The sequence below is a fragment of the Bactrocera dorsalis genome, chromosome 4 (assembly GCF_023373825.1).
Source record: "Bactrocera dorsalis isolate Fly_Bdor chromosome 4, ASM2337382v1, whole genome shotgun sequence".
In the NCBI taxonomy this organism is placed as follows: domain Eukaryota; kingdom Metazoa; phylum Arthropoda; class Insecta; order Diptera; family Tephritidae; genus Bactrocera; species Bactrocera dorsalis.
In genome coordinates this window covers 41337260-41363391 of record NC_064306.1, presented here as the reverse complement: position 1 = coordinate 41363391, position 26132 = coordinate 41337260, and the positions used below count along the sequence as shown (strand labels likewise).

General features: G+C 38.0%; 1 protein-coding gene across 7 annotated transcripts in view; it reads left to right on the top strand.

Annotated features, from left to right (window-relative positions):
• The window catches only part of LOC105222395 (protein-tyrosine sulfotransferase), a 136479-nt gene that overhangs the window by 35094 nt on the left and 75253 nt on the right, over positions 1-26132 (top strand). For 3 of the 7 annotated variants that reach the window (XM_049455512.1, XM_049455511.1, XM_049455513.1), the window contains exons 1-2: positions 14439-16780; positions 22925-23055. In XM_049455512.1, coding sequence (XP_049311469.1) covers positions 16622-16780; positions 22925-23055 — 290 coding nt within the window. In that variant the 5' untranslated portion in view covers positions 14439-16621. Of the gene's footprint in view, positions 1-9121; positions 9266-14387; positions 16781-22924; positions 23056-26132 lie in introns of those variants that run through there. The other 4 variants (XM_049455510.1, XM_049455507.1, XM_049455509.1 and 1 more) reach the window with 3 other exon arrangements.

Genomic DNA, 26132 nt, shown 5'->3' with positions numbered 1-26132 from the left:
TCTCCTTAAAATTATCTCAAATGTTGGGAAGTCGAAAAATTCTTTTCGTATTTCTAATCAAACTTCAACTAATTTTCTTTTTTATATTTATAATGAACAATAATGAACAAAAAAGTAAAATTTTGGTCGACTATTTTTTTGCGATTTTTCCGCTAGAGACACTATTCTATCAGTGTAATTCGAAATTTCGAAATTTCGTTGTACTACACAAACAAATACAGCATCGCCTCCGTAAACTTCTCAAATTTCATTGGTGGCTTGCGTGGCATTCTTCCCTTTTTTATACAAAATTTTCGAAATATAGCTAATTTCTTCATTATTTTCACTCATTTTTGAACAGCTGTAACTTTTTTTTCGACTTCCCCGATTTTTTTTTTTGGTTAAATGAAGCTTAAAATCTCACCTTTCCAACATTATATGGTATGACACAATGTGATTGGTAGCACTAGAGATATACGACTACAACGACATCTATTGACAAAATACGAAAAATTTTCGTCTACCCAAAACAGAAACAAGTAAATACTATTACTATATAATAATGTTGGAAGGACTGGTAAAAATTTTGTCGGTGTCGCAAAAAAAAACGTCGTTTTTGTATAGAAATGTTTACTTTAGAGTGGCTAGAAAAATCGAAACAATTATCAAATATCATGTTCCTTCTGTCATATTTCTTCGAAATATATTTCTGAACTCGTGTGTAAACTCAATCCGATCGGTCCGACCATTTTCGGAACAGCATTTTGAGAGAAACGAGTTAAAATTTTTGGAACCGATTACACTACATAAGTTAAAGTCGAAGCTAGGAGGGAAATTTGGAAGGCAGGTTTCGGTAAGCAGCTCTCTGTCAATCTTAGCTTTAGATTGCAGGACCACTTTCGTGTTTTTCAGGCCGAAGTGGCTGTCATTAAGGTAGCGTTAGATGTACTGCAACGAAGTACAGCCTCTTTCAGAGAGGTGAGCATTCACTCCGTTAGCAGAAAAGCTAGTGTAGTGCCCAGGGAGTGTCTGTTCTCACTGCAAATAGCATATAAGCCCTATTTGCGTGTCTGGTTATAGCGGAATCGCTGGCAGCTTCAAAGCCAGTCAGGTAGCCAGAGGGAGTACCCTTGCAAACACATCGGAATGAGACCGAGTTGGATCTCAACTGTTGGCATCTTGGGTTCTAGCACTAGTCCAAAGGGCTTCGCGTACGCTTAGCAGGCGGTGGTCGACGACCCGCTCCTCTGCGACCGCCAAATCCTTTTGCCTTAGAGTAAAACATAGGAGATCTTCTGAGCTACTTATCCAAGCAAAGTTCATCTTGTACAATCATAGGGATTCTTATGGGACATTGTGCAATGGGCATTCATGCGTGAAGCCTTTTTGTATAACTTTGTTGTCAAAGTTGTTTAGAGGAGGGTGAGGTGTAAAGAGCAACAGACTTTTTTCTCCATTGTGCAGCCTTTGCAAAATTACAGCTAAGAAATGGCTGACAGCTTGTATAATAGCTATTACCGATACTTTTACGAGAATATGTTTCGGAGACGTTCCTTCTTGTCTTTTGTCGGAACTGCCAATATGAGACCACAATGGGATATAAGTGCCATACATACTGATCGATCATAATTTTTTAGTTTGACAAAATATTTTCGTGAAATTTGGCAGAGTTTATTGTTCAGGACAACCCTACAATTTCCGAATATATTGTTGAGATCGTACCACCATAGCATATAGCTGTCATACAAATCGTAAAGATCTTTTTTTATACCATTTTATGTTATAAGAAATGCATATGTGATAAGTATTATAGCTTCCTATGTCCACAAGAATGTTCTGCTGTTAGAAATTTCGAAATCTTGTTTAAAAAATTTATCCAATAAAATATTTTCAGGAGAAAAATACCTTTGCCGAGAGCAACAGCTGATGGAACATAATAAAAGAGGAATGTGCATTGGTAGATATCCTTTGGTATACAGAAATATATGTAAATATCTATACTTGTACACCACTACGCACTTATAATTAGAGTTGACGCTTTGTAGCCCGCACTAATTTGTCTGGATGGATTCAAAAACTTCTGCTTTGCGAATCCACTGAAGTGGTAAATTTCTTCAACAAAAACAAAAATATATATCTAAAAGCAAACATGAGCTGGGAGGTACCACAACCAAACCGCACAATAATAATAGAACATAGAACACGCAACTTCCAAACATGTTCACTCCTGCCACACACACACACCTCCGAAATGCGTGGCAACTAGCACCTTTTCGTGGCAGAAACTTTTCCAGTTCGGTGGAGTGTGGTCGACGCAGGGCCGACAGGTGTGCTACTGCCTCACATATGAGCACCCATGCCAGCGCTTTTTACTCACTTGTGTGTCTCCACATACAGTCGCTACTGTCACACGTGCTCCACCAGCAGCGTGCTTCGTGCGCTGCCGCTGGAGGTTCACCGAGTGCCACTGCCATGCAATTTTTCATGAATAAACCCACAAGCACACTTTGTGCGAAAACTTTTCACAAACTGCGGATGTTTGTGATTAGTGTGCGTGAAGTTTTCCAAAGCGATTTGGATGCCACGGAGCAGCTGCTTGCCGCTTGCCGGGCCGTGGTGTGGGCGCGCCCAGCGCTGCATTGTTGCTTGTTACTCGGTAACTTGCGGTGCCAACCTATGTGCTTTGTAAGTGTATAACGGTTGCTTTGGCAGTGCCGCACGCTAACGGTTATAGAAGTTGGCGGACGGACATGTGTTGCGTTAAGAAGTTCCATCCGTGTCCTGCGGCGAGTTATACACTTGTTCAAGTCACTTGACGTAACAAACAACACGCATGGCTTAGACGAAATTTTCACTTTAACCTAACACTAACGAGTAACGTAGTTAGACAAACATATCTACATACCTCATATGTGTATGTGCATGTGTACGTGCATATAAAGTGACACTTCACGCCGAACCCTGACTACTTCGTTTACTTTTTGTGGTTAAAACTGCTGAGCGAGCTGTGAAAGTAATTTAAGTTAGCTGCAGATTATATATAGCGTTAGCCCTGCCGCCAGCTAGGCAGTGGTGTAAATTTGTCGGCGTCTATGGCTGAGGTGTCTCAATTGACTTGTGCGCTTAACACTTGATTGAGTGACAGCTTGAGGTTTAAGCGCTTACACACACACATATACACAGTGACAGCAAATTCAAGCTATCGATATAGATAGAGTTGACAAATTTTTATTGGCTGTCAGCATAACATATGTACATATGTATGTATGTCTGCATATATAGTAGGTACTTGTAGTAAATATATGCATAGCATTTATTTTCGGTTCACAAAATGCAGACGTCAACAAAGTTGCGGCCGAAAACTGTTTTTCACAGTTATAAATAGGTTAGTGTAACTGGTAAATGGTTGAAGTAAAAGAGAAGCCTAAAAATTCGATTGCATGTGTATAAATATTTGAGGCTCATTTGCTAAAAGTCAAACAAAGTGTTTGCGCCTACAAATGGAATGTCACAGTTTACTTGTAGATATATACATACATATGTATAATAACATGTCAGTAAATTAGGGTTGTACTGATTGAGGAAAGAAAATATTTTGTGAGACTAAACCGTGAAACCCAAACGTGGATACTAGTGTCCTCCAATATTCTATAATACATATATACTTTCTTCCGAAACGATGACGCTTGTTGTGGATGCGGCAAATACTCGTAGTTTCCGAGATATGAGCGTATTTCTATGAACTTCTGACTTGTTGTAATCCAAAACTTGAAAGGCGTTCTTGAGACGCTCTATTCTGTGTCAGTTTTCGTGAAAGAAACTTCTCCCCAACGGCCGAATGAATCGACTTGAAATATTCGCATGGCCTTAAAAATTTTTTTTTGCTTTGCGATTTCAGATAATTTTAAATAGAAAAAGCATCCTCGTCATCGGAAACCATATTTCGGAGGTCCTCTGGAAGATCGGCTCGTGATCAAGGGCATCCAAAATGTTAATCCGATGATTAAAGTTCTGTAAATTTCATTTTCACACATTTTCTATTGAGAAATTCGAATTGCAAGTGAATATAACCCTTTAAGAGGTTAAGAGGTCCTCGAATAAAAAACAGGCTTTTTTTTTCAAAAATTTGTTCTCATATAAAAAATTAAATATTTTATTAGAATTTTTTATGCTACAAACATACCATACTCTATTACAAAGAAATTCTGAATTTTTTGGAAAAAAGATATTTTAAACTCGGCCATTGCGACGCCATTTATGGTGACCCCTCAAATGATGCGCCGGTGTTGGCATGATAACTCTTTACAGCATCATTTTAAATGAAAAAATACGTGGACGAAGGAAAAAAACTGAAGATTGGATTTTTGGCAGACATTTTTACAAAAAAAAAAACAAAAAATAATTAAAATTTTAGTGAAAATTTCTCGTTTTTTTTCAACTAGTTGTAGTCGAAAAAAATTCTTCGGCCAATTCTTTAGGAATTGTATTTCAAAGACCTGTGTAAAATTTAATGAGTAGTTCTCAATGAATCTTGCCAACCGATTTCAAAAACATTTTTTCGAGAAAACGCGCCTGAAGACGGCGCACTAAACCTAGCTAGCCTCCAGCGCACAAATTCTTAAGCTGTATCTCCGAAACTATTACTTAGATCAACTTAAATATGTAGGACAATATTCTAGAGGAGTTATAGAATTTAATAAGTCAATAAAAAAAAACGATTTTTTTAAACCCGTAAACCCATCTAACCCCTTAAGTGTGGGAAGAATTTTTTTTAAACTAAAACTGAAAACTTAATCATAATGTTGCTACTGATATTCTTAAAGATGACCCAAAATGGTATTACTTAAGGCGTGTCACAATGGGTATCAGCTTTATTAAGGAAACGAACGTCTTTCACTTCAACCTACCATAATGTCTAATGTACGTTCAGTAGTAAGGATTTTGGGTACTAAGTAAAAAAAACTAAAATTATTTTCGCTTGGAGACCTATATGACATGCCCTCATGATATCCAAACTGAGTATCAAAAAAAAAAAAACATATCAAATTAGACCCGGACTGGTCCATTATACAACCTGTTTTTATGTTCATGTTATGTTTAAACATGAAAATATTGAGAAACGAGTTTGCTAGAAATTTGTGTTTCCAATGGAATCATGGCTACGTAATCGTTGAAAATGTCTGTCTAATTTAATCCGAACACAAATATTTGAGAGCAACAAAGAAGGCCGTAAAGTCATCGAAAACTTGCCTCTTTTGATGACATCGACAAATTTAAAGAACGGTGCTTGAAAATCGTCGTTTTGTTGTCAGAGAGCATCTAAGCATTGCTTAGGAAGCGACTCAACTCATTTTGGTTTATGTAATGAGCATGAAACCTAAATATTTTGCTAAAATACAGAAACGTAGCACAAGAGATGCTTGACAACGTAGCTGAATACCCTACATTCATCAAACACATCACTACTGGTGACGAGACGTAGATTTACAAGTAGTACAAGTTTAACGTCGAAACTATCCAACAATCTAGCGATGGCGCAGCAAAAATTAACCGAAATCTAAATGTTCTGAAGACACCGAACGCCATCTCAGTCGTGGTTTATAAAAAGTGAATGAAAAATTGAAGTTTTGGCTCCCCTTCAATAACTTAAGAGCCTATTTCGGTCTTGAAATGAATACAATCTCACCGCTTAAAAAGATAAGTCAGCAAATATTATGTTTTTAAGAATCATCCTATTATAGAAGCAATCATATTTCTAGTATCTGTGTGTTTTTGCGGCGTTGTCACATTCTTATGAAATTCAACCAAATGAAAAAGCCGTGATGTTTTGTTGCGTTGATGTCAAATTTCGGTGTATGTGTTTTTCAACGGGCTGTATAAATATTTATGTAGTTAGCTTTTATTTTATTCCTTTTTTTGTACCGAAAAAATAAAAGCCAAAATAGAAAGCAAAACAAGAAAGGTTCTAAGTAAACAAGCAATGAAGTTTGTCATTGCATAAAAGCTTGCTTTTATCCCACATTCACTGCATATTATATGTATAAACTCTGGCCCACGTGATTTTTTAAGAGCTTGATAACTTTTTAAAAAATTGCAAAATCTCATCGGTTCTTTATTTGAAACGTTAGATTGGTTCATGACATTTACTTTTTGAAGATAATTTCATTTAGTCTTAGGTGGTCCATTCGGAAAGTCCAATTTTGGGCAACTTTTTCGAGCATTTCGGCCGGAATAGCCCGAATTTCTTCGGAAATGTTGTCTTCCAAAGCTGAAATAGTTGCTGGCTTATTTCTGTAGACTTTAGACTTGACGTAGCCCCACAAAAAATAGTCTAAAGGCGTTAAATCGCATGATCTTGGTGGCCAACTTACGGGTCCATTTCTTTAGATGAATTGTTGTCAGAAGTTTTCCCTCAAAATGGCCATAGAATCGCGAGCTGTGTGTGTCAACCAAGTTCAGTTCTTCCATTTTTGGCAACAAAAAGTTTGTTAGCATCGAACGATAGCGATCGCCATTCACCGTAACGTTGCGTCCAACAGCATCTTTGAAAAAATGATTCCACCAGCGTACAAACCACACCAAACAGTGCATTGTTCGGGATGCATGGGCAGTTCTTGAACGGCTTCTGGTTGCTCTTCACCCCAAATGCGGCAATTTTGCTTATTTACGTAGCCATTCAACCAGAAATGAGCCTCATCGCTCGTAAAGCGCGAAACACATTTCGAACCGAACACTGATTAAATCCCACGTGATCTGTCAAATACTAATGCATGAAAATCCTAACCTCAAAAAAATCACCCGTTATAAACTCTGGCCCACGTGATAGTGAAGAAGTATGGAAATGAGTACAGTTGGCTGTAGATTTAAGGTCTATGGTAAATATAAATCATTTTATACAACTCTAGGATAATTTCTTTGTAGATTGTTGTTAAGATCAATAAACAGATTTTATAGCAGTTAATTAGTTGTCCGCTCATAAAAAATCGACAATTTCCAGGCGATGGAAGCGATTCAATCCCGCTAATTCGTTAACTTATGCAAAATCATCTTGAATAATTATTTTTCCTACGTGCTCAGTTAAAGCCTCGATGATAGGTTAAACACATTTTTATTTCTTATTTCTGTGTATGTTGCTGAGTTTCCAACACCATCTGCTATTATTATTTCACCAACACCATAATATATGAATGCTCCCCAAACCATAATGTATGGCGGATGTTTGACAATATGCTAAACATATTGATCGTAGTATCGTTCAGTGACTCTGCGACGAACCATGTCTCCCGAATCTGGTCCAATAGGGTTTATTTTGCTTTCGTCTGAAAAATAATTTGAGACCATTCATTTCTGGACCACTTTGTTCTCTCTTTGTTCCAATTTAGTCAGACGCATTTTTGCTGCGATTCTATTTAGTGAACATCTCTTGGCTCCGCAGCAATTTCTGGAGTAGTTTTAAAGCAGTCCCTCATAGATATTCGTACCAAATCCCTTCTTCCCGTTGAATCATCTTTCTTCGACGACCGTTTCTAAATGCATCAACTGCTTCTTCAGGTGTGAAAAAACGATGACTTCCAGTTTATTTTTTTTTGCACGCGAATAAAAAGAAGTCATTCGGTGCCAAATCAATAACTGACGGTGGATTACTCAATACGATGTTATAAGTGCTCAAAAATGCAGTTATTTCAGGCGATGTATGAGAGCCTCTGTCGCCAACGCATAGTCGTGGAGAAAAGAGATCCGTCTTCGGTCGATGGTTTTCTTGATTTCTTGAAAGGCAATTGGCAAACAAAAGGCTGTATACTGTTCTTCGTTGTTCTAGTATGGTTGTAACATGCTTAGTTTTTCCAAAAAAATAAAAAAAAATATACAACCATTTGCTTGGAAGTCATAGACACAATCATTTTGTTGAGCTGACAAATTGTGTGGGATCCAACGTCAGAAAAATTTTTTTAGAGTCAAATGTTTATGCAATATTGAATGTATGCTGGTCCCACTAATGCCCATAGTTGTCTCAATCTCACGATAGGTCACATGATGATCTTGTAGTATCAGTTTGCGTACAGCATCATAGCTTCCGGAACAACAACTGATATTGGTCGACCTTCCTGAAATTCGTCATGGAGTGATCTATGATCTCGATGGAATCCAATGAACCATCGATAAACTCTGGTCCTTAATGGACTTTCATAATCAAAAATTGAAATATGTTCTTCTGTGCACTGTTGATGAGTTAATCTATGTCGAAAGTTGCAAAAAATAATCGCGCGTTAAAGTTTGCCATTTAATTCCTTTTTTTTGGCCGAGAAGATTATTTTATGTTACTGTAAACAACACAAATAGCACTCGTAACTTTATGAGTATGCATACCATCAAAAATGTCAAACTTTATGATGAGAGACAGATTGCAACTAGAGTTGTTAAATCCCGTAGTATAAAAGTTTGCCCCAATGTTTGAAATAGCCAAAAGAAAACGTCTAAAACTCTATAAAGTAAATATATGAGTAATCAGCTTGACGAGTTGGGTCGATTTCGCGACGTCCGTTGGTCTATCCATCTCTGGCTCTGTCTGTATATACGCGAAACAGATACTATTATATGCTTACCCAAAGCAAACTTTTGTAAGGAATTTTAAGAATGCTTGAATTTCAATAACCTTTGTCCCTATAGGCAAACATATAGTCGATTTTCAAAAGCTCCTCTTGAAGTAAAATCATTCGACATAGGCAGAAATAGTTGATGCCTGATCCAAACTATAAAGTAGATGGATAAGATTATCCCAACGAAGTTAGAGAGGCTTCTGACGAGTCCGTATCGATGCTTTAGCGGATAATTTGTCCGAAACGGCTGGACCGTTCGACCCCAAGATTTTCTGAGAAAACATTAGAAGATACAACTTACATCGAGGTATATTTACGATTTTCATTCCAAAATACAGTTTTTTTTGATTAAATGTTAGACCAAATTGAACGTAATAACGAGAAGGCAGTATTTTATATTCTAACCTAACATATTTCAACCGGCGACGTTAAACAGCTGAGTAAATAGAGAAACCAAAGGGAAAAAAACATCACCTAGAAAAAACCAAGCGCTGTGTTAATTTCGTTTTATGGCTCAGTTGCGACATAACTGTTCTGCCGGTCGGTTGATTTCACCGCTGTTAGGAAAATAAAAGAAAATACAATAAATTTATTTAATATCAGTTATGCCACTACTAGTCGTAAAAAAGTAAGTGCGTGTGTCTTCCATTGCCATTTTTTCAACTAGCCAACCAATCATTTGCCCGCCGGTGAGTATCGAAAACAACTGAGGATTGACACAAAGCCATCAAGCGGTGACGACTCCGCGTCTAAACGTGCTCGCCACTGCCACAACCACGTGCTCAGCACAGCACCACAGCGAGTGCGAACAGCGATTGTTATGACAGCCACCCGCTTGACCCCAATCGCTTGGCATTCTCAGCCGCTTTTATACTCCCGCAGAATATTAAGCGGTGACATTGTCATTCTGTTCACACCAGACTCCTTGCAGCTCAACGCAACTGAATTAAATTCAGCGTAAAAAAAGCAAAAAAAAAAAAAATACGAAAAAATACTAAATGAATGAAGAATTGTTGTACATGTATGTGTAAGCGTGTGTATGTGTATTGCCATGGTTATGATATACTTTATGTGTTTGTTGGTGTTATTACATTTGAGTTGAAGTTTATCGCCTGAGGCTACTCTTGTGGTCTATTATCGGTAATAAATGAAAAGTGCAAGTGTCCGTTATTTATGACATTCGTTTGTGTTGACGCTGAAGCTTAAAGCTTCAAGTTAACTAATGGTTCTTATGTTTTCCTCATCATGAATGTATATTTGTAAAAAGCATCGTGTTTTATAACCAATTGCATAGTTGAACGTCGCCTTTATTTCTGAGAAGGATTGTTGGCCTAATTCTAAACCTTTTCGTATTTTTCCTTCATTTAATGGCGTCAAGAGAAAGATAAACACACGAGAATTGATGCTTTGATAGAGATAATACGTTTTTCCTTTTATCTATTCTTTTAATAAGCAATTACGGCGGAAAATTGTATAAACGTTCAACTTTGAGGAAAATAAGAAAAAATTGGATTATAAAATCGCGACCTTTGGCTATTTCAACCGCTGTATAAAATGTATCAATGAAAACAAAGAAAACGTAAATATTTTTATTAGAGATCCTTTCCATGTTTGTTGCTACCCCCTTGTTTTTTTTATTTTTGAAAAGAGCTCCTGGCGAGATTTTCTTCAAAAAGTGCTTGGAAGCGAGCTGAAATAGCAAAAATTGTCTACAAAAATATTATTAAGTGTTTAAAAATGTTGTCGTAGGCATATTTCTCCTTATCTCTCTCTCTCCCTCTCTGTTGTCTCAAGATTTTCACTAGCAGCTTCCAAGCGAAAATTTCGGATATCGAGCTACTTTGTACGAAGGATAAAGGTAGATAGCCAACGAGAGCTTCTTAACTAAACGGATTCTTAGTATTGGTGTCTCAAATCGCGATTTTCAAAAAGTCATCTCAAATCTCTCTTGTTTTATACCTTGTTCATAAAATTCGAATATAAATATGTGTGTAAACGAGAGATTTCTGTTTAGCTGCCTTGGGATAACAAATCAAAACCGAGCTAAATCCAGAATTCAAGTACTAGACGTTGATGAAATAGAATTTTATTCAAAATGGTAAATTCAAAAAATAAATCATACAAATTTCGCAAAATAAGAATATGGAAGCTTAACGGGCCCATATAGACTTTGCAATTAATAGCCATGTCGTGAGCTTTCGCGTAGAAAATAGTAAGAAAATCTCCTATTATGAATTCTAAGGGTACTCACAAAGCAAAGTACCTTTAATTATGGACTTGCAATGTATTTCGCATAAGTTGATATTACTGTCCTTAATTACTATGCTAAATATGAGCAAGATCTGTTAACCAGGCTTACGGTGATTCAGTTTTATCAAAAACCGAGCGGTGATTCAACTGATTGAAAATATTAAAAAAGTGAAGGAATATGGTGCCTGAAAGTCGTCAGCAAATGTGCTAGAGAGATGGGCAAAAGATCTCGACAACTCGCGCCAGTCCGTTCGATTTAACGAGCGTTCTAGCTCGACTCGTCCCGATAAACCTGAATCTTTTTCAAAAAGAGTAATATTGTGGCCGAATTTAAAGTCAAAAACGTATTGAATACCATCGCTCAGCCACCGTATTCTCCAGATTTGGATCCTTGTTATATTTTTTTGTTCCCCAAACAGAAATTGTCGCTCCATATAATCCGTTTTCAGTTGATCGATGAGATAAACCAAAATACGCCGAAGAAGACCATCCCAAAAAGTGATTTGAAAAGTGTTTCGAGCATTGGAAAAATCATTGGCATAAGTCTGGCGTAGATACTTTGAAAGCGAAAAATTAAATATTGGTGAATATTTAAATATTTTGAGTTTTGTTTACGATTTCCGGGTGCTCTTTTGTCACAATGTAAACACGAAATAGCCCTTCAATTTTTGAGAACTTGGCGATCAAACTCAGGTCATTATATGAAAGGCTCTTACTTGTCAAGGTATCTTCACAAAATTTAGTATAGATGATTATCTAAGGCATCACAACAATCATCCAAAGATTTTTTATACCCTTTTACGCTATAAAAATTGCACTTGTAAGTGGTATTATGACTTCGATGCAACCGGAGATGCCGTTTTACACTATTTTAGTTTTGCGCTAATAGAGAACTAATATCTTTTCCGTGTCCTTTGAATCAATAGCTTTATAGTTTACTTTGGCTTTGAAATTAGTAGCGTCTGCGTAATGGAATTTTGAAAATCTTATTTTGATAGATAATCGTTCTTGTTTTTTTTTGCTTCTTTTGTAGTTGCTATTGGTTATTCGACCATAAAGTCTTATGGTACTTCTCATTTACTATTAATATACTGGATATTTTTAGTGACTATTCTTAGATCATAGTTTTTCCATGCTTGCCCATTTTTTATACCAGATTGCCTTATGTTAAAGGTATCATAGACGATAGCTTAATGATTCTGCTAATTGATCACATATCTTTTTAAAGAAGACCAGAACACCGAAAAGCAACATCTAGTAGTTAGATATGGACCCATATTCGATCCGTACATGATACGCATTAGATGGTAGATGGTCTAAGACTATCTGTTTTTTGCTTACTTTTCCTTGCTAATCTAGCTAATAGGTTCCTGAGTTCTACATGATACAACATTATATGGTCCGATATTATCTTTTTTGTATTTTCTTTGCTATTCTAACCTAAAAGGTTACTGAGTTGTATGTCAGAGAAAAACATATATATATTTTTGATATGCTTAATCAAAAAGAATAGCTAGATCTTCAAGTTAAGTGAAGTTGGGTAGTTTTTAGAATGTTTGTTATTGTGCTGTTTGTACTACAGTCTGTTTCAAAATCGCCTAACGGATGTCCAGTAATCGTGCTGTTTAGTAGGGGTCCGACCATAAAGAAAGGGGTGCTACCATAGATGAATTTATTTAATAGACCATAGAAAGAAGGAGTTAGAATCGTTTGGAACTCATTGCATGCAAGTCGTAGATTTGGTATGTTGAGGTCGATTTTGCGAACGAAGTTGCGCTAGGGTCACATTAAATTCGCGAGTTAACTGGATTTCTTTTACTGCAAGGAAGATGTTTTAATGCCAAAGACGCCATTAATTGTGATGGAGTCAGTGAAGATGTTCATAGCTATACCTTAAATGGCGTTTAGTGCTTGTCTGAAATCAGTTCCGTCCTTAGTCTGCTCGACGAGTTGTGCAATAACCCGATTTAATCAAGGAGGTGGCAGCTTAGCTCCAAACCAATTACTGCAAGGGTGATTTTTGCTGATGTATCCTAGTAAGAACTGCCTGAAAAGGAGCTTGTACTGTGTCTTAACCAGAGCCGTACAGGTATTCGTTGGGAAACATGAAGAGAGGTATCCTGTTAGAAGACTTACTGATCTAAACTGGGTTAGATCTAGAGCCAAGAGGTCCTTTCTTAATTACGTCGATGACATAAAACAATTCGCCGACCAGATTTCGGTCGCAACTAACTTCAGATATGCCCTAATGGGATTAGGTACGCGTTAAAACAACAAACACAGGTATCCTGTTATTGTCCAGAATTCTGATAAGTCTGTAACTTTTTCGTCTGCGTTAAACCTCAAAAAGGCTATGTTAATAAAGTATCATACTTTTTTTGTGTTGCCACCACATTTCAAACTTTTCCCCATTGACGGTTGGCTAATATAAAATGCAACTTATCTGCGTCTCCTAAGAAATAAATAACGGGTGATTTTTTTGAGGTTAGGATTTTCATGCATTAGTATTTGACAGATCACGTGGGATTTCAGACATGGTGTCAAAGAGAAAGATGCTCAGTCAATGCTTTGAAATTTCATCATGAATAGACTTACTAACGAGCAAACGCTTGCAAATCATTGAATTTTATTATACCAAAATCCCCCCCCCAGTGTTCGGTTCGAAAATGTGTTTCGCGCGCGTGTTTTGTTCAGCGATGAGGCTCATTTTCTGTTGAATGGCTCACGTAAATAAGCAACATTGCCGCATTTTGGGGTGAAGAGCAACCAGAAGCCGTTCAAGAACTGCCCATGCATCCCGAAAAAGTGCACTGTTTGGTGTGGTTTGTACGCTGGTGGAATCATTGGACCGTATTTTTTCAAAGATGCTGTTGGACGCAACGTTTACGGTGAATGGCGATCGCTATCGTTCGATGCTAACAAGCTTTTTTGTTGCCAAAAATGGAAAGAACTGAACTTGGTTGACATGTGGTTTCAACAAGATGCGCTACATGCCACACACGCTTCGCGATTCTATGGCCCATTTTGAGGGAAAACTTTCGGACAAACAATTCATCTCAAGAAATGGACCCGTAAGTTGGCCACCAAGATCATGCGATTTAACGCCTTTAGACTATTTTTTTGTGGGGCTACGTCAATCTAAAGTCTACAGAAATAAGCCCAGCAACTATTCAAGCTTTTGGAAGACAAACATTTCCGAGAAATTCGGGCTATTCCGGCCGAAATGCTCGAAAAAGTTGCCCAAATTGGACTTTTCCGAATGGACCACCTAAGACGCAGCCGCGGTCAACATTTAAATGAAATTATCTTCAAAAAGTAAATGTCATGAACCATCTAACGTTTCAAATAAAGAACCGATGAGATTTTGCAAATTTTATGCGTTTTTTTTTTAAAAAAAAGTTATCAAGCTCTAAAAATCGCACCTTTATATTGTTGTTATTGTTGCCACTATGGTTAAATGGCAAACACGTTTTTATTTGCACCATAAATTTTAAATACTTTTAATCAACAGCAATTTAACGGCTTCTTATATCTTTCACTCTCACCTTTTTATTGTTTCAGATAAATGAATGACTCTAATAACACCTTAAGGATAAGACGAGCAACTTACGGTGAATAGGTGAGGATCGAGTAATAGCTCACCATCAACAATAAAAATAATAAATATAAATCATTTACGGCATTTAGAGTGTCAAAAGAAAAGAGAAAACAAAAAAGCCGCGACGAGTAAAAAAAGAGAGTAAAGTCAATGTCTTGCGCTCAACCAAAGCAGTGAGTGCAAGAAACGCTTGGCAAGCAGCGTGGCAGAAAGAAAGCGAAGTCTAACTACAAAAACAAAAGCAAGAACAATAAAAACAAAAGCAAGAACAACAAAAAACCTCTAATTTCAGCTACGTGAAAAAGGTGTGTGTAGAATCCCGTAAGCAGTGCAAGTGCCAAAGTGTAAACCGGTTGTTGTTTGTATGCTATTTACGTGTGGGTGAGTGTGCGAAGAATTATTCAGCACACAGTAAGCACGCGAGGAAGTCACTCGTCGTCATCGTCGTCGCCGTCGCCAAAGTAACGTTACTGCCGTGGCTCAGCTAAGTGGTGAAAGAATTTCCACTGGCACCTACATAAGCAAACGAGCAGGCACAAGAGCGTCTTGGCAGTTGGCAGTTGGTCCAAGTACCAGTCAGTACTCAGCTACACACATACATACACACCCATACACACGTGCAAAGACACGAGTGGTGTTAGCGGCGGGGCAGCGGCACAGTAATTTCCTTAGCCAGCTTTTTTACATTCTCACACATACACACGCACGCATTTACGTACGTGCAGCGTCATCTTTGTTTGTGGCCGCAGTGCATGCAATTCTTGCCACATACAGCTGCATATGTGTATGTGTGCTTGTGATTTTCGCTCATTGCTATGCGCCCGCGTTTGGCATACAAATGAAGAAATATGAGTGCGCGTTTTTGAACTGAAAATGTTGTTGAGCAGCACAGCAGCAACAATAACTACAGCAACAACAACAGCAAGAACTACAGCAACGTCAAAAACAACAAAAGCCAGCAACTGTAACAGTATAAGACACATGCACAGTGGGTGCTAAGCGTAAACGAACAATAAGAAGACGCAAAATTCCCTGCAACAGCAGCAAGGCAAGTCAATTCAAGCGCCATAAAGCCAACCCATAGCAGCGCTAAGCCGTCCGCCCGCGCGCCCAAGTCATCAGTGGCGTCGTTAGCAGCATTGTCGCCGTTGTTGTCCTCATACTTATACCACACACTGTTATCCACATCCTCTGTATCACTTCTACGTCTTCGTCTTCGCCCTCAACTTGTCTTTGTGATCATCATCATTACCCGGTTGTGCACTCGCCACTGCGTCCGTTAGTATATATTACAGAGTTCGACTAGAGCGTGTGCGCCGCAGGAGCTGAAGCGTTCCAATATTAGAGCTAGTATATAAGCGAACGTAGAAATCAAATCTCGTGTAGCCTTAAATGAAATATTAATATTTGTCATCATTCGTTTGGCGAGTTAAGTTGGCTGCACAACGTTTTTCCGCCACAAAGTCAACGCGCGCCGCAGTGGGTGACTCGCCAGCGCTGACTTGCAAGTCAAATATTAAGTAGCAAAAAATAAGGCAAGACAGCAGCACGAAGAAGGGAAATAAGGCGCGCAAAACACAGCATACGACAAACATAGTACCCACTCAGCGACAAGCATTTAAACGCACAACCTGAAAAGTGGAAAATAAAAACGCGAAAAAGCTAAAATTTCAAAGGCAAAAAGACCCGACACTTCACAACTTACGAGTAGTCGTCGCCAGCGACGTCGGCGTCGTCATCGTTGTCGTCATCGTCGCCGCAGTGGTTCAACAGTGCCACTACTTTTTGAGCTTTGCAGCAAATTCAGCGCTTTTTCGTCGGTCGCTGCACACTTCAAATTCATAACTTTGTAAATACACACACACATATATACAAACACACGCAAATACATATATAAACATAAATAGATTTGTAACATATCCGTCGTTGGCGTAAGAAGTGCACGTTGCAGTGACAGTTACAGTTATAGTGTTTAAGTAGTGTGTAACGTACATATAAGTAAGCAACAGCAATAACAACAACAACTATAATAACAAACAACCACGTTCCTGTGCCTGTGCATGTGCTTCAACTTGTACGCTTAGCATATACATACCAATAATTGCTTCTGTGTGTGTGACTGTTCACCCGCCGGCTCTTTCTCTCCCGCTCTCTGTGTGCGTTCGTGTGTGCGTAAAGGATAATAATTTGCCTCAAAATGCGTCTGCAATATCGCAACAAGAAAGCGACGCTGTGGCTGATGGTCACCATAGTCGTTGTCACCATGTTCCTCTTCAAATTCACCGAATTCGCGCCAACGTGTTTCTTCAAGAACGACGTTACGTCGCCGGATGGATCGCTGATGGTGCGCGAAGAGGTAAGTGGGCACAAGTCTTGAAAGCAATTTAACGTTATTATTATCACATACATACATATACATATATATATAATATTTAAGTACTTTGCACAGTGGCCGCACACATATGGAGTTGCGAGCCCGAAAATGTTATTCATTTTATAGATTTTTATGAATCGACATCTTAAAAAAAAATATCACAAAACTTTGCTCTATACCATTCCTTATCAATCTTGGTTTGTCCGGAAAGTAATAGTACTGAGTCGATTTAAAAAAAATTATTGAACCAATCTTTACAATTCTTTAAAAACTTTCAAAATGGGCTCCTTCTGCGTCGATGTATCGCTGCCAGCGCGATTTCCACGCATTGAAGGCGTCATATAAGACATTCTCCGGAATAGCCTTGAAGGCTGAGGTGCATGCTGCTTGGATCCCCTGTGTCATCTGCTTTTCCAGGAATGGAACCGAAAAAAAAATTCCGGAAAACCACATCTAAGCTGTAGGGCGGCTGCGGAAGCGTTGGGATTCCGGCCTTGGTTAGGTAGCTCTTCACAAGAAAGGCGGTGTGAGCCGTGGCGTTTTTGTGGTGCAACTCCCAATCGGCTGCGATACCTTGTCGGGCCCGATTGACCCTTCGTTTGAGTCTCTTGAAGACTTCCGGCTTGGCATTGACGGTTTGTCCAAGAGAAACAAATGTTGGACGATGCTTTTGATGTCAAAAATGACAATGAACATCGTTTTCAATTCCTATTTGCTCACTCATCAGCGACCTCTTCACCGAAACACACCACTACTTGCTAAAGCAACATCTGGGTGAGTCTGCTGGATCATATCAAACGTCTCTGTCGCAGATTTACCGAGTTTCACACAGAATTTAATCGCGTACCTCTGCTCTAACGAACGCTTCGACTTGCCCCACTCACAGAAACGCTTCGCGCGAAAATATTTGTCCTGACTGTCCTGGTCCTCGGAAACAACTGACCAGCCGTTGGTTCGTTAGCTAGGAACGCCCTCTACCGGATCCAGTCGGTGCGCGCACACTCCGAAGTACAGTCGCGGCAAAAGAAAATTAGTTATATTACTTTCCAGACAAACCTTGTATCTTAAGGCAATTGAACATTGACCAGACATAAGTATAAATAAAATGAGACTTGCACAGGGATCTACGGTCTGTTGTGCTCTCCATTGTGTCACAACGAATCACAAAGGCCCAGCACACTGATAAGTTTCACTATTCTGCTAGGTGTTGTTGAGATGATGTGATCGCTATTCAGATAGATAGATCCAAGGGACTAGCATGAGCAACTTGGGAGTTTCTGGCTCCTTGTCCCAGAACTGACAGAGCCACAAGTAGCCGGAATTTATCTTTTCACAGATTGATTACGTTTCTAATCCGGGGTTGTAATCAGCCATTAGCAACAATGCTTGGCGCGTACACGCTAGATGCTGTCAATTCTTTTCCCTGCTCACTCTTTTCTCCTTGTGGAGCCGCTTCTTTATAGTATGGGGACCAACCATACTCGTAATGTAGAGTTCCGATCGTATGTTCTACCTACCACATGTGACTTGGCGCCCAGATGAGGTGCATTTTTTTTGCGAATTGTTAGACAATTCAGCTGTTTTATGCACTTCTGTAGCAGTAGCGATGTAATCCCATAAGTTTATATTGCTTTAAGTGCCGCTTGACTACCGCTAATTATTTCAATATTTTCATTGCGATATTTGCGTTGGATTTATCTCTATGCACCGACTAATAGCAAAGACTTCTGATTGATAGACAAACTCTTTTATATTTTATTGTTTGATTGATTACTAAGTGAAGCGGTGAAAGTTGAAGCTTCTAGTGCTGATATTGGACACGTACCCTTAGCACTCGATGCGCAAATGCAGACAAGCTTTTGCAGTTTCGACATTGAAGCTCTACTGAAATGTGCGATGCTTTCGAAGCCCAAGCCAACGCTCCATATGTAACAAGCGATCTCACCATCATGGCTTTCAGCCACCTGATTCAATCCCATTGCACACCATGAGTGCTTTTGTGGCGATATCGTCAGATGTTGCTTCCATCCAAGAGAGGAATCCAAAGTAAAACTAACTATCTACCCCCAAGGGTTCAGGTTCTATGTCCCGGCAGGGACCTTCGTTTGACAAACAGGAAGCTGGTGGTTTTAAACGGGTTGATGTTCAGTCCAACCGTACTGCGCTATCTATTTGCCAGCGAAAATCTCCTTGGCACGGTATTGCAGATAGTGTTCTTGATTTTCCCCCTTGGTATATATACAGTGACGTCTGCATACTCAAGACAAGAAATATTTTTCTATCTCTTTAGGGGTGGTTTTACATAGAAAATCTATCTCAAAAAGAGTCATGGTATAATATTCAGAGAGAACTTGTAGTTTCTGATAACGCAGTTTCTGTACATCTGAAAGAGAAAATATAATTTGTGTTTCTCTTAGTTAAGAGTCCCATATTAAGCCTATTCGGCTGTATCTGCTGTGGATATATGTTATATTGGATGATTACATAAAGTCAAATTTAAATTAAGAAGCTATGTTTTGTTTCAAACCGAACATCTTTGAATCTGTATTGTAGTTTAATGCCTAAAACAGATTAAGTCAGGCCTGCATATAATCCAACCTCCATATAGTGGAAGTAGAATTCTCGTTACTCCTTTTGAGAGATATCGTAAAAACGTTGGGCTTAGTTTAATACAATGCGAAATTAAATGAAATCAGTCCAGACCGTCCCCTATCTTTAATACCTACTATATACCTTACCTATTTTAGTAATTTTCGCCTTCCGGTTCTATGCTTTATATATCGGTCAATATGTACAATATATTAATGAAATAAAGTGAACATGTTTTCCAAAACACCACATTAGTGTTAAATATGGATGAAATCGGTAAAGAACATATCCCATGATTAATTGAGGACACAAAGGCTATTATCCTATAGATGCGCAAGGATGAAAAACTTACGAGACGTTGCAAGGACCTTAAATACCTCCAAACCTATGTCTCTTAATGCAGCTAGGTATTTCAACATGAATAAAATGACAAAACAAGTTCAAAGAAATAAGAGAGGTCGGAAATCGACTCTTCTGGAGGACGAGTTAAGATTATGATCCGAAATTCAAGGAGCGTGGTGCAAAGCTATGGTTTCTGGAAAATATGGTGACTCATTATACTGGCCTTCATGCAGCCCGGACTTAAGCCCAATCGAAGATCTTTGAAGAAGTTGGAAATTTCTAGGAATTATACGAAAAGGTTAAGGGGTTATATGGGGTTCCTCGGGTAAAAACAGGCTTTTTTCAAAATAATTTATTAATGAAATATTTTATTAGAATTTTTTATATTACATACAAACATACACTATTAACAAAGAAATTCTGAATTGTTTGGAAAAAAATATTTTGAACTCGGCCATTGCGACGACATTTCCGCTGGCCTCTCAGAAAAAAGATGCTCCCGCGTTGGCGGGATAACATGTTTTAGTTAAGATCTTACTTTAGATTTAGACGAAGGAAAAAAACACTGAAAAATTAATTTTTGGCAGAAATTTTTACAAAAAGTAAATAAAAATTTGAACCATATGACGAGTTAATTGAATGACGAATGTCGTCTGTCATAAAAACTGAACGATCGAAATCAAGCCCTTGAAAGGATACTTTTTTATTTACCAAGATACCTACGTAAAATTTGGCACAGAGTATTTTTCGAGATAATGCTACTACAATATCTGACTAGAAATCGGACGTCTATAGTATAAAGCTGCCATACAAACCGTCTGAACAAAATCATGTTCTTGTATAGAAACTTTTTTATATGTGAACGAAACTCTAGCTGCGGCGCAACGGAAGTTAACATTTTCTTGTTTTGTTTTTATTTTAAATTTATTCTTTTTCTCTTCTGTTTGCATACCTGAACAAAAGAAAACATGCTCTTATGCAACAACAGCTTGTTTAACCCAGCTTTTGCTCAGCAAAAAAATTTGATATTGAAAAACTTGCTTTTAATTTTTTTAATGAAACGGTTATGAACAATAATAAATTTGTGTGCCGGTATTTACCTGTACTTCGGGAGAAAAAATTGTGCCTCCATCAGCTTTATAATGTTACGCACCAATGCATAAAAATATCGCTCTCTTTTTATTAAAAACCGAACTGTGACAGCGACCTTAAAAAGCTAATGGGAATATTTCTGAATAAAGTTGTAAAGAAAAAATCTGAAACTGACATAAAAATTTTTTGTTCGCAAACCGGAAAATACTCACGTTAATTGTCGGAACAGATGTAGTTACGTGTCAATATCAATTAGTTATAAGAAAAATGTTAACGGAAAGCATGCAGATAACGCTAGTTTGCCATTCACTTGTTAAAGCTTTAAGCGGTTGTCATTATAAGGTTTTTTCTTGTGGTGGAAATAAATAAAAAACGATGCTGTTTGTGTCTTGTCTTTGATGGTTCTGTTTATAATGCATACAGATAAAATTATTATAGTATTTTACAATCATATTTGGCATCTTATTACACAAGTATTTTAGGTCATAGACTTACTAAGTTTGAATAGCTCAAGTTGTTTGAAGGTATAGTGAATATTCATATCACTGATATTTCTACCGAGGGACATAATTTTGATGCGCTACAAACAAAACCAAGTTGAACGAATTTCGATATATCGGGTATACGAGGAAAAAGTCAACCAGACGAAATCATTATCGGAGGTATATGTTCCTTATCGATTGAATCCATATTTAACACTAATATGGTGTTTTGGAAAACATGTTCGTTTTATTTCATCATTATATTATCTAGATTGACCGATATATGTGGCATGAAATCAATCGGAAGGCGATAATTACTAAAGTATTTTAGATCTTGACTGATTTCATTAAATTTCGTATTAAATTAAATTAATCCCATTGTTTTAAGCATTAGCCGATATATTCGCTACATAGTGGAAAAGAGTAACGAAAATACTACTTCCACTATATGAAGGTTGGAGTATAACAAGGCCTGACTTGATCCGTTTTCGGCATTACGTACACTACAGTATATCGAAAAAGATTTGTGGATTTGATTTTGTTACGTTTCCTTATATAGTTATATACGATAAAAAGTCGACCATAATAACAAAAAACGGTTTTACCAGGGGTAAGAAAACTCATAATGTCGGAACGGCCGATATCGGAACACTATAACATGCAGCTGTCATACAAATGGACTTATAGGGATTAAGGGCTTGTATGGGAAACTTTTTCGTTTTACGTGATATCTTCACGAAATTTTAGCGTGGTGCGAGCTAATCACTCAGTTTTTGAGATATCGGTCTGGAATTTTGAAAACGTCATTTTCTCTACAACAAGCAGCTCATTTGTCAGAACCGCCGATCAATTATAAATTATCAAATGGGTTGAGATCAGGACTTTGTGGAGGCCAGCCCAGAACATCAATATTTAAATTCGAAAGACAGCTCTTCGTTATCCGCGAAGTGTGGTTTGGGGCATTGTCATGCTGGAAAATGTAATGGAGTTTCATATTTTCGAATGAATATGGTTCCATTTCATTCTCCAAAATGCTTTTATATTGATATTGGTCCATTATGCCTTGAACACATACAATTGGGACAACACCACGACAGGAAAAGGCTCCCCAAACCTTAACAGTTCCACCACCACGATTTACTGTTTTCTCAGTCTACCTGGGTTTTAGGGTTATGTTTGGGGGACGCCTTACTTATGATTTTCCATCGGATTGGAATAAATTGAACTTGGATTCGTCTTCTGCTGGAGTAGTTTTACGAGATCTGGGCTTTCTGGTAGCGTTTTTAAAGTTTTTTTTTTGTTTTTTTTTATGCATATGAATAGCTTCAAATACCAGTTTTGGAGCAAGCGAACCCTTGTGCGATAGACCACATTGACTATTTTTCCTTCTGAGTATATATACTCACGGACTTCAAACGGATAATGTGACGGAACAATGTGCTCTTAAGTAAATTTTATGAACGAACTGTTAGCTAATACAAAAACTGCAATAATCAGAATATTTTCTAAGAAATTCTGAAATTGTGCATTTTAAAATATAAACATATATAAGTATGTAGTAGATATTTCTATATATTTGTGTCATTAAATCGCTTATTATTCAACTGTATTTTGCTTTCAGAAATATGTGATGGGTGAAGATCAAAAGACTTATTCATATGGACGCGAAATGCCGCTAATATTTATTGGCGGTGTGCCCAGATCGGGGACAACGCTGATGCGCGCCATGTTGGATGCACATCCGGATGTGAGGTGAGTGAACCTAAATCGTTTATAAATGCTACACAGCTACATAGAGTGTATGTATGTTTGAATAATAGAGCAAATACTTAAGTCAAGTGGTTGCTGGGCGCGCAGTTCCATAAACATATGTATGTACATACATATGTAAACATGCATATACACATGTACATATGTAGATAAGCACAATTGCAAACAAGCGTATGTATATTTGTGTTTACATATTGTAATAACTGTGTTGACGTGCTGCTGTTGGCAGCCATCAGCGATCTCAGCGGATGCAAAACAAATGGCGGTGGGGCTAGAAACGCTTGAGAAATATCCAAGTGCAAACATATGCATTGGCATTTGAGCAAAGAATACATAAACATGTTTATATAATTGCGGCTATATTTGTGTATTTGTGTATATGTACTATATGTGGTTTTTTTATAGTAGGAGGAAGCAGCGAAAGCCGGAACGCGGAAGCCGATAAACCTAACTTACTCTCATCTCATGTCTCTCGCACGGGACCTGTTGTTTTAAGGCCTGGATTAAGTATTACTTCGTGGGAGATATTTGTATACGTAGCTTCTGAAGCACCCATGGCATTGAGTGAGTCAGGTGAAAATCCAGTTTCCCATGTTGTCTATCTATTCACGAATGTATGACCGAAATCAGTCTGTGAGTGCATTGTCCTTTGCATGAAGTTTGCCTCCGTTGCTGTCACATTGTTATGGTCCCTTGAATTTAAGTCTTGAGTCCACTTTTACACCAAGGTACTTCAACTGTGTCTGTGAAGTAATCCTATGTGAGTAATATCTTTTCTTCAATTTCCCAAACCATTTATGCAGTCATTGCTTCTGATCCGGAGGTAATCCAGATGTTTAGCTACGGCTACTACTATTAGGCCATCCGCAAATACGATTGGTTGATGTTTGGTTGATGTATTCTTAACACCCCGTCGTACAACAGGTTCCATAGTAGTGGGCCTAAAATCGAGCTTTGTGTTACTCTAGAATATTCGGGACCTCTTTTTTATAAAGCCTTATTGTCTCTCTGATAATCCCCCGCTGACTTTTTGGATGGCTAACTCCAAGCGGTTTCTTACTATATTTTTATACACTTTTCCAATCGTGTCGACCATGCACAGAGGTCCGTAAAGGTCCTTCGCTTTATTGGTTTTGGAAATAGAACCAAACGCTATACCTTCCACGAACCGGTAACACCTCTTTCATTATAGACGCATTGTACATTTTAACAAACATACTGGGTCTTAGAGTCATGACTTCTTTTAGAGCTCTATTTGGTATACCATCTGTTCCAGGCGCTTTGGAGTTTTTGACTTTTTTCACAATAGCCAATAGTTCTTCTTCTGTGACTAATGGCGTTGGCTTTTTAGCTTCGTTTCCCTTAACATAAGAAATGGGGTCAGATGTAAGGAATAATGCTTCAACAACATTTCTCATAAATGATGCGTTCTTAAGTTGTTGTGACTTATTTTTGAATTTCCTGGAAAATTTATTCCTATGTTCGCCAATGTAAAGCTGTTTTGGGCTTCTTTGGAGCATGGTGTGAAAGACCATATTGCTGCCTTGTCAATTATATCTTTAATGCAAGTGCTTTCCGAACGCTGATAATATTGCTCGCTTAACAGGGTGACATCTATGTTCTCTTCTAACACCGACTGTGGTTAAGATTCGGTTGCAATATCTTAATTTTTCATTGACTTCATAATTTCTGTGGAGAGGCCGTACTCAGAAAAGAGTTGCAACGTTCCCCTCGAGGAATTACTGACGGAGATGACAGATAGACCACCCGATCTGTACTTTACCGAACTTAAATACGGTTTTGGCATCCTCAGCGAGTAGACATATAAGGACTATTTGATTGCCGCTTCGGGTTTTTCGCATATTTTTTGTAGTTTGCATCCCATCTATTGTAATGCGTCGTTCCTAGACCACAAAGAAAACGCGTCTACTTTACTCAGACTCAAACCCCTGTCTATGCGGACGATTTTTCTCACCAAACGCATATGTATGTGTCTCTGTGCATAATTGCACGAATTTGTCGGCAAACGTACACGCGGGAGTCTGTGCTGTGCTTTTGCCTTTGAACAGTTTAATCGATTCCGTTCCACAGGTGCGCGATAAGCGTCCCTCGACCGGCAAAAATCACGCATGCGAGCACATACGATTGCACACACATACACACAAAGGAGCTTTGAAACGAGTGCTTTTCTCCAATCACTTGTGAAGTTCTTTGGCAGACGCTAGCAATATCGGATGCTTATACATACATATGTACTCATGTATATACATATGTATAACCAACATTTTTAGTTTTATGTTAGTGTTTTTTATCCATGAATATGCCCGTATTCCCTCCAAACGTTAAAAGGGATTGAAAAATTGTGCTTTCTCAACCAAATCAGCGTATATTTTTAAATTATGGTTGGAAAAGTACCTACGAATCGATATGCTCTGAAAATAAATTTTTATCCGATCTCTGCTCTTCGAGTAATAACTCCGGAAATTTTGAAAAATCCAGTTTTGAGAAAAACACGTTCAAAAGTAAACTGATATAGCTGAGCGGCTATACTTTAGAAGCCTGTAACTCAAAAACTATTTGAGATATGCCTTTAAAATTTTTGTATGATATTTTCTAAAGATATAGACTATCGAAATATGTAAAAAAATAAAAAATAACTTTTCCAAGATTTTACGCCAGGTATACGTCTTAAAATAATTGCAAAATCTCAAACGTTGCCTACAATTAGGCTGTAAACACATTACATCTTCTAAATACGTACCGAAGGCACACACCCAGTAAGTTGTTAAGTTAGTGCTAATAAGTTTGAAAGTCAAATAGTCGCTTTGTACTATCCAAATCAAATTTCGTGAAGATATCTCTTCGAATAAAAAAATGTTTCATACAGGGACTTGATCCCGATCATACAGTTTGTATGACAGCTATATCCTAAAGTAGTCGAATTGCGGAGTTCTAACAAATCAGCAACTTCTTACGTGGAAAAGGGCGTTTGAAAAATTTTGGATTGATATTGTATATACCGACAGACGGAAATGGTTCAATCGGCTGAGCATTTCGAG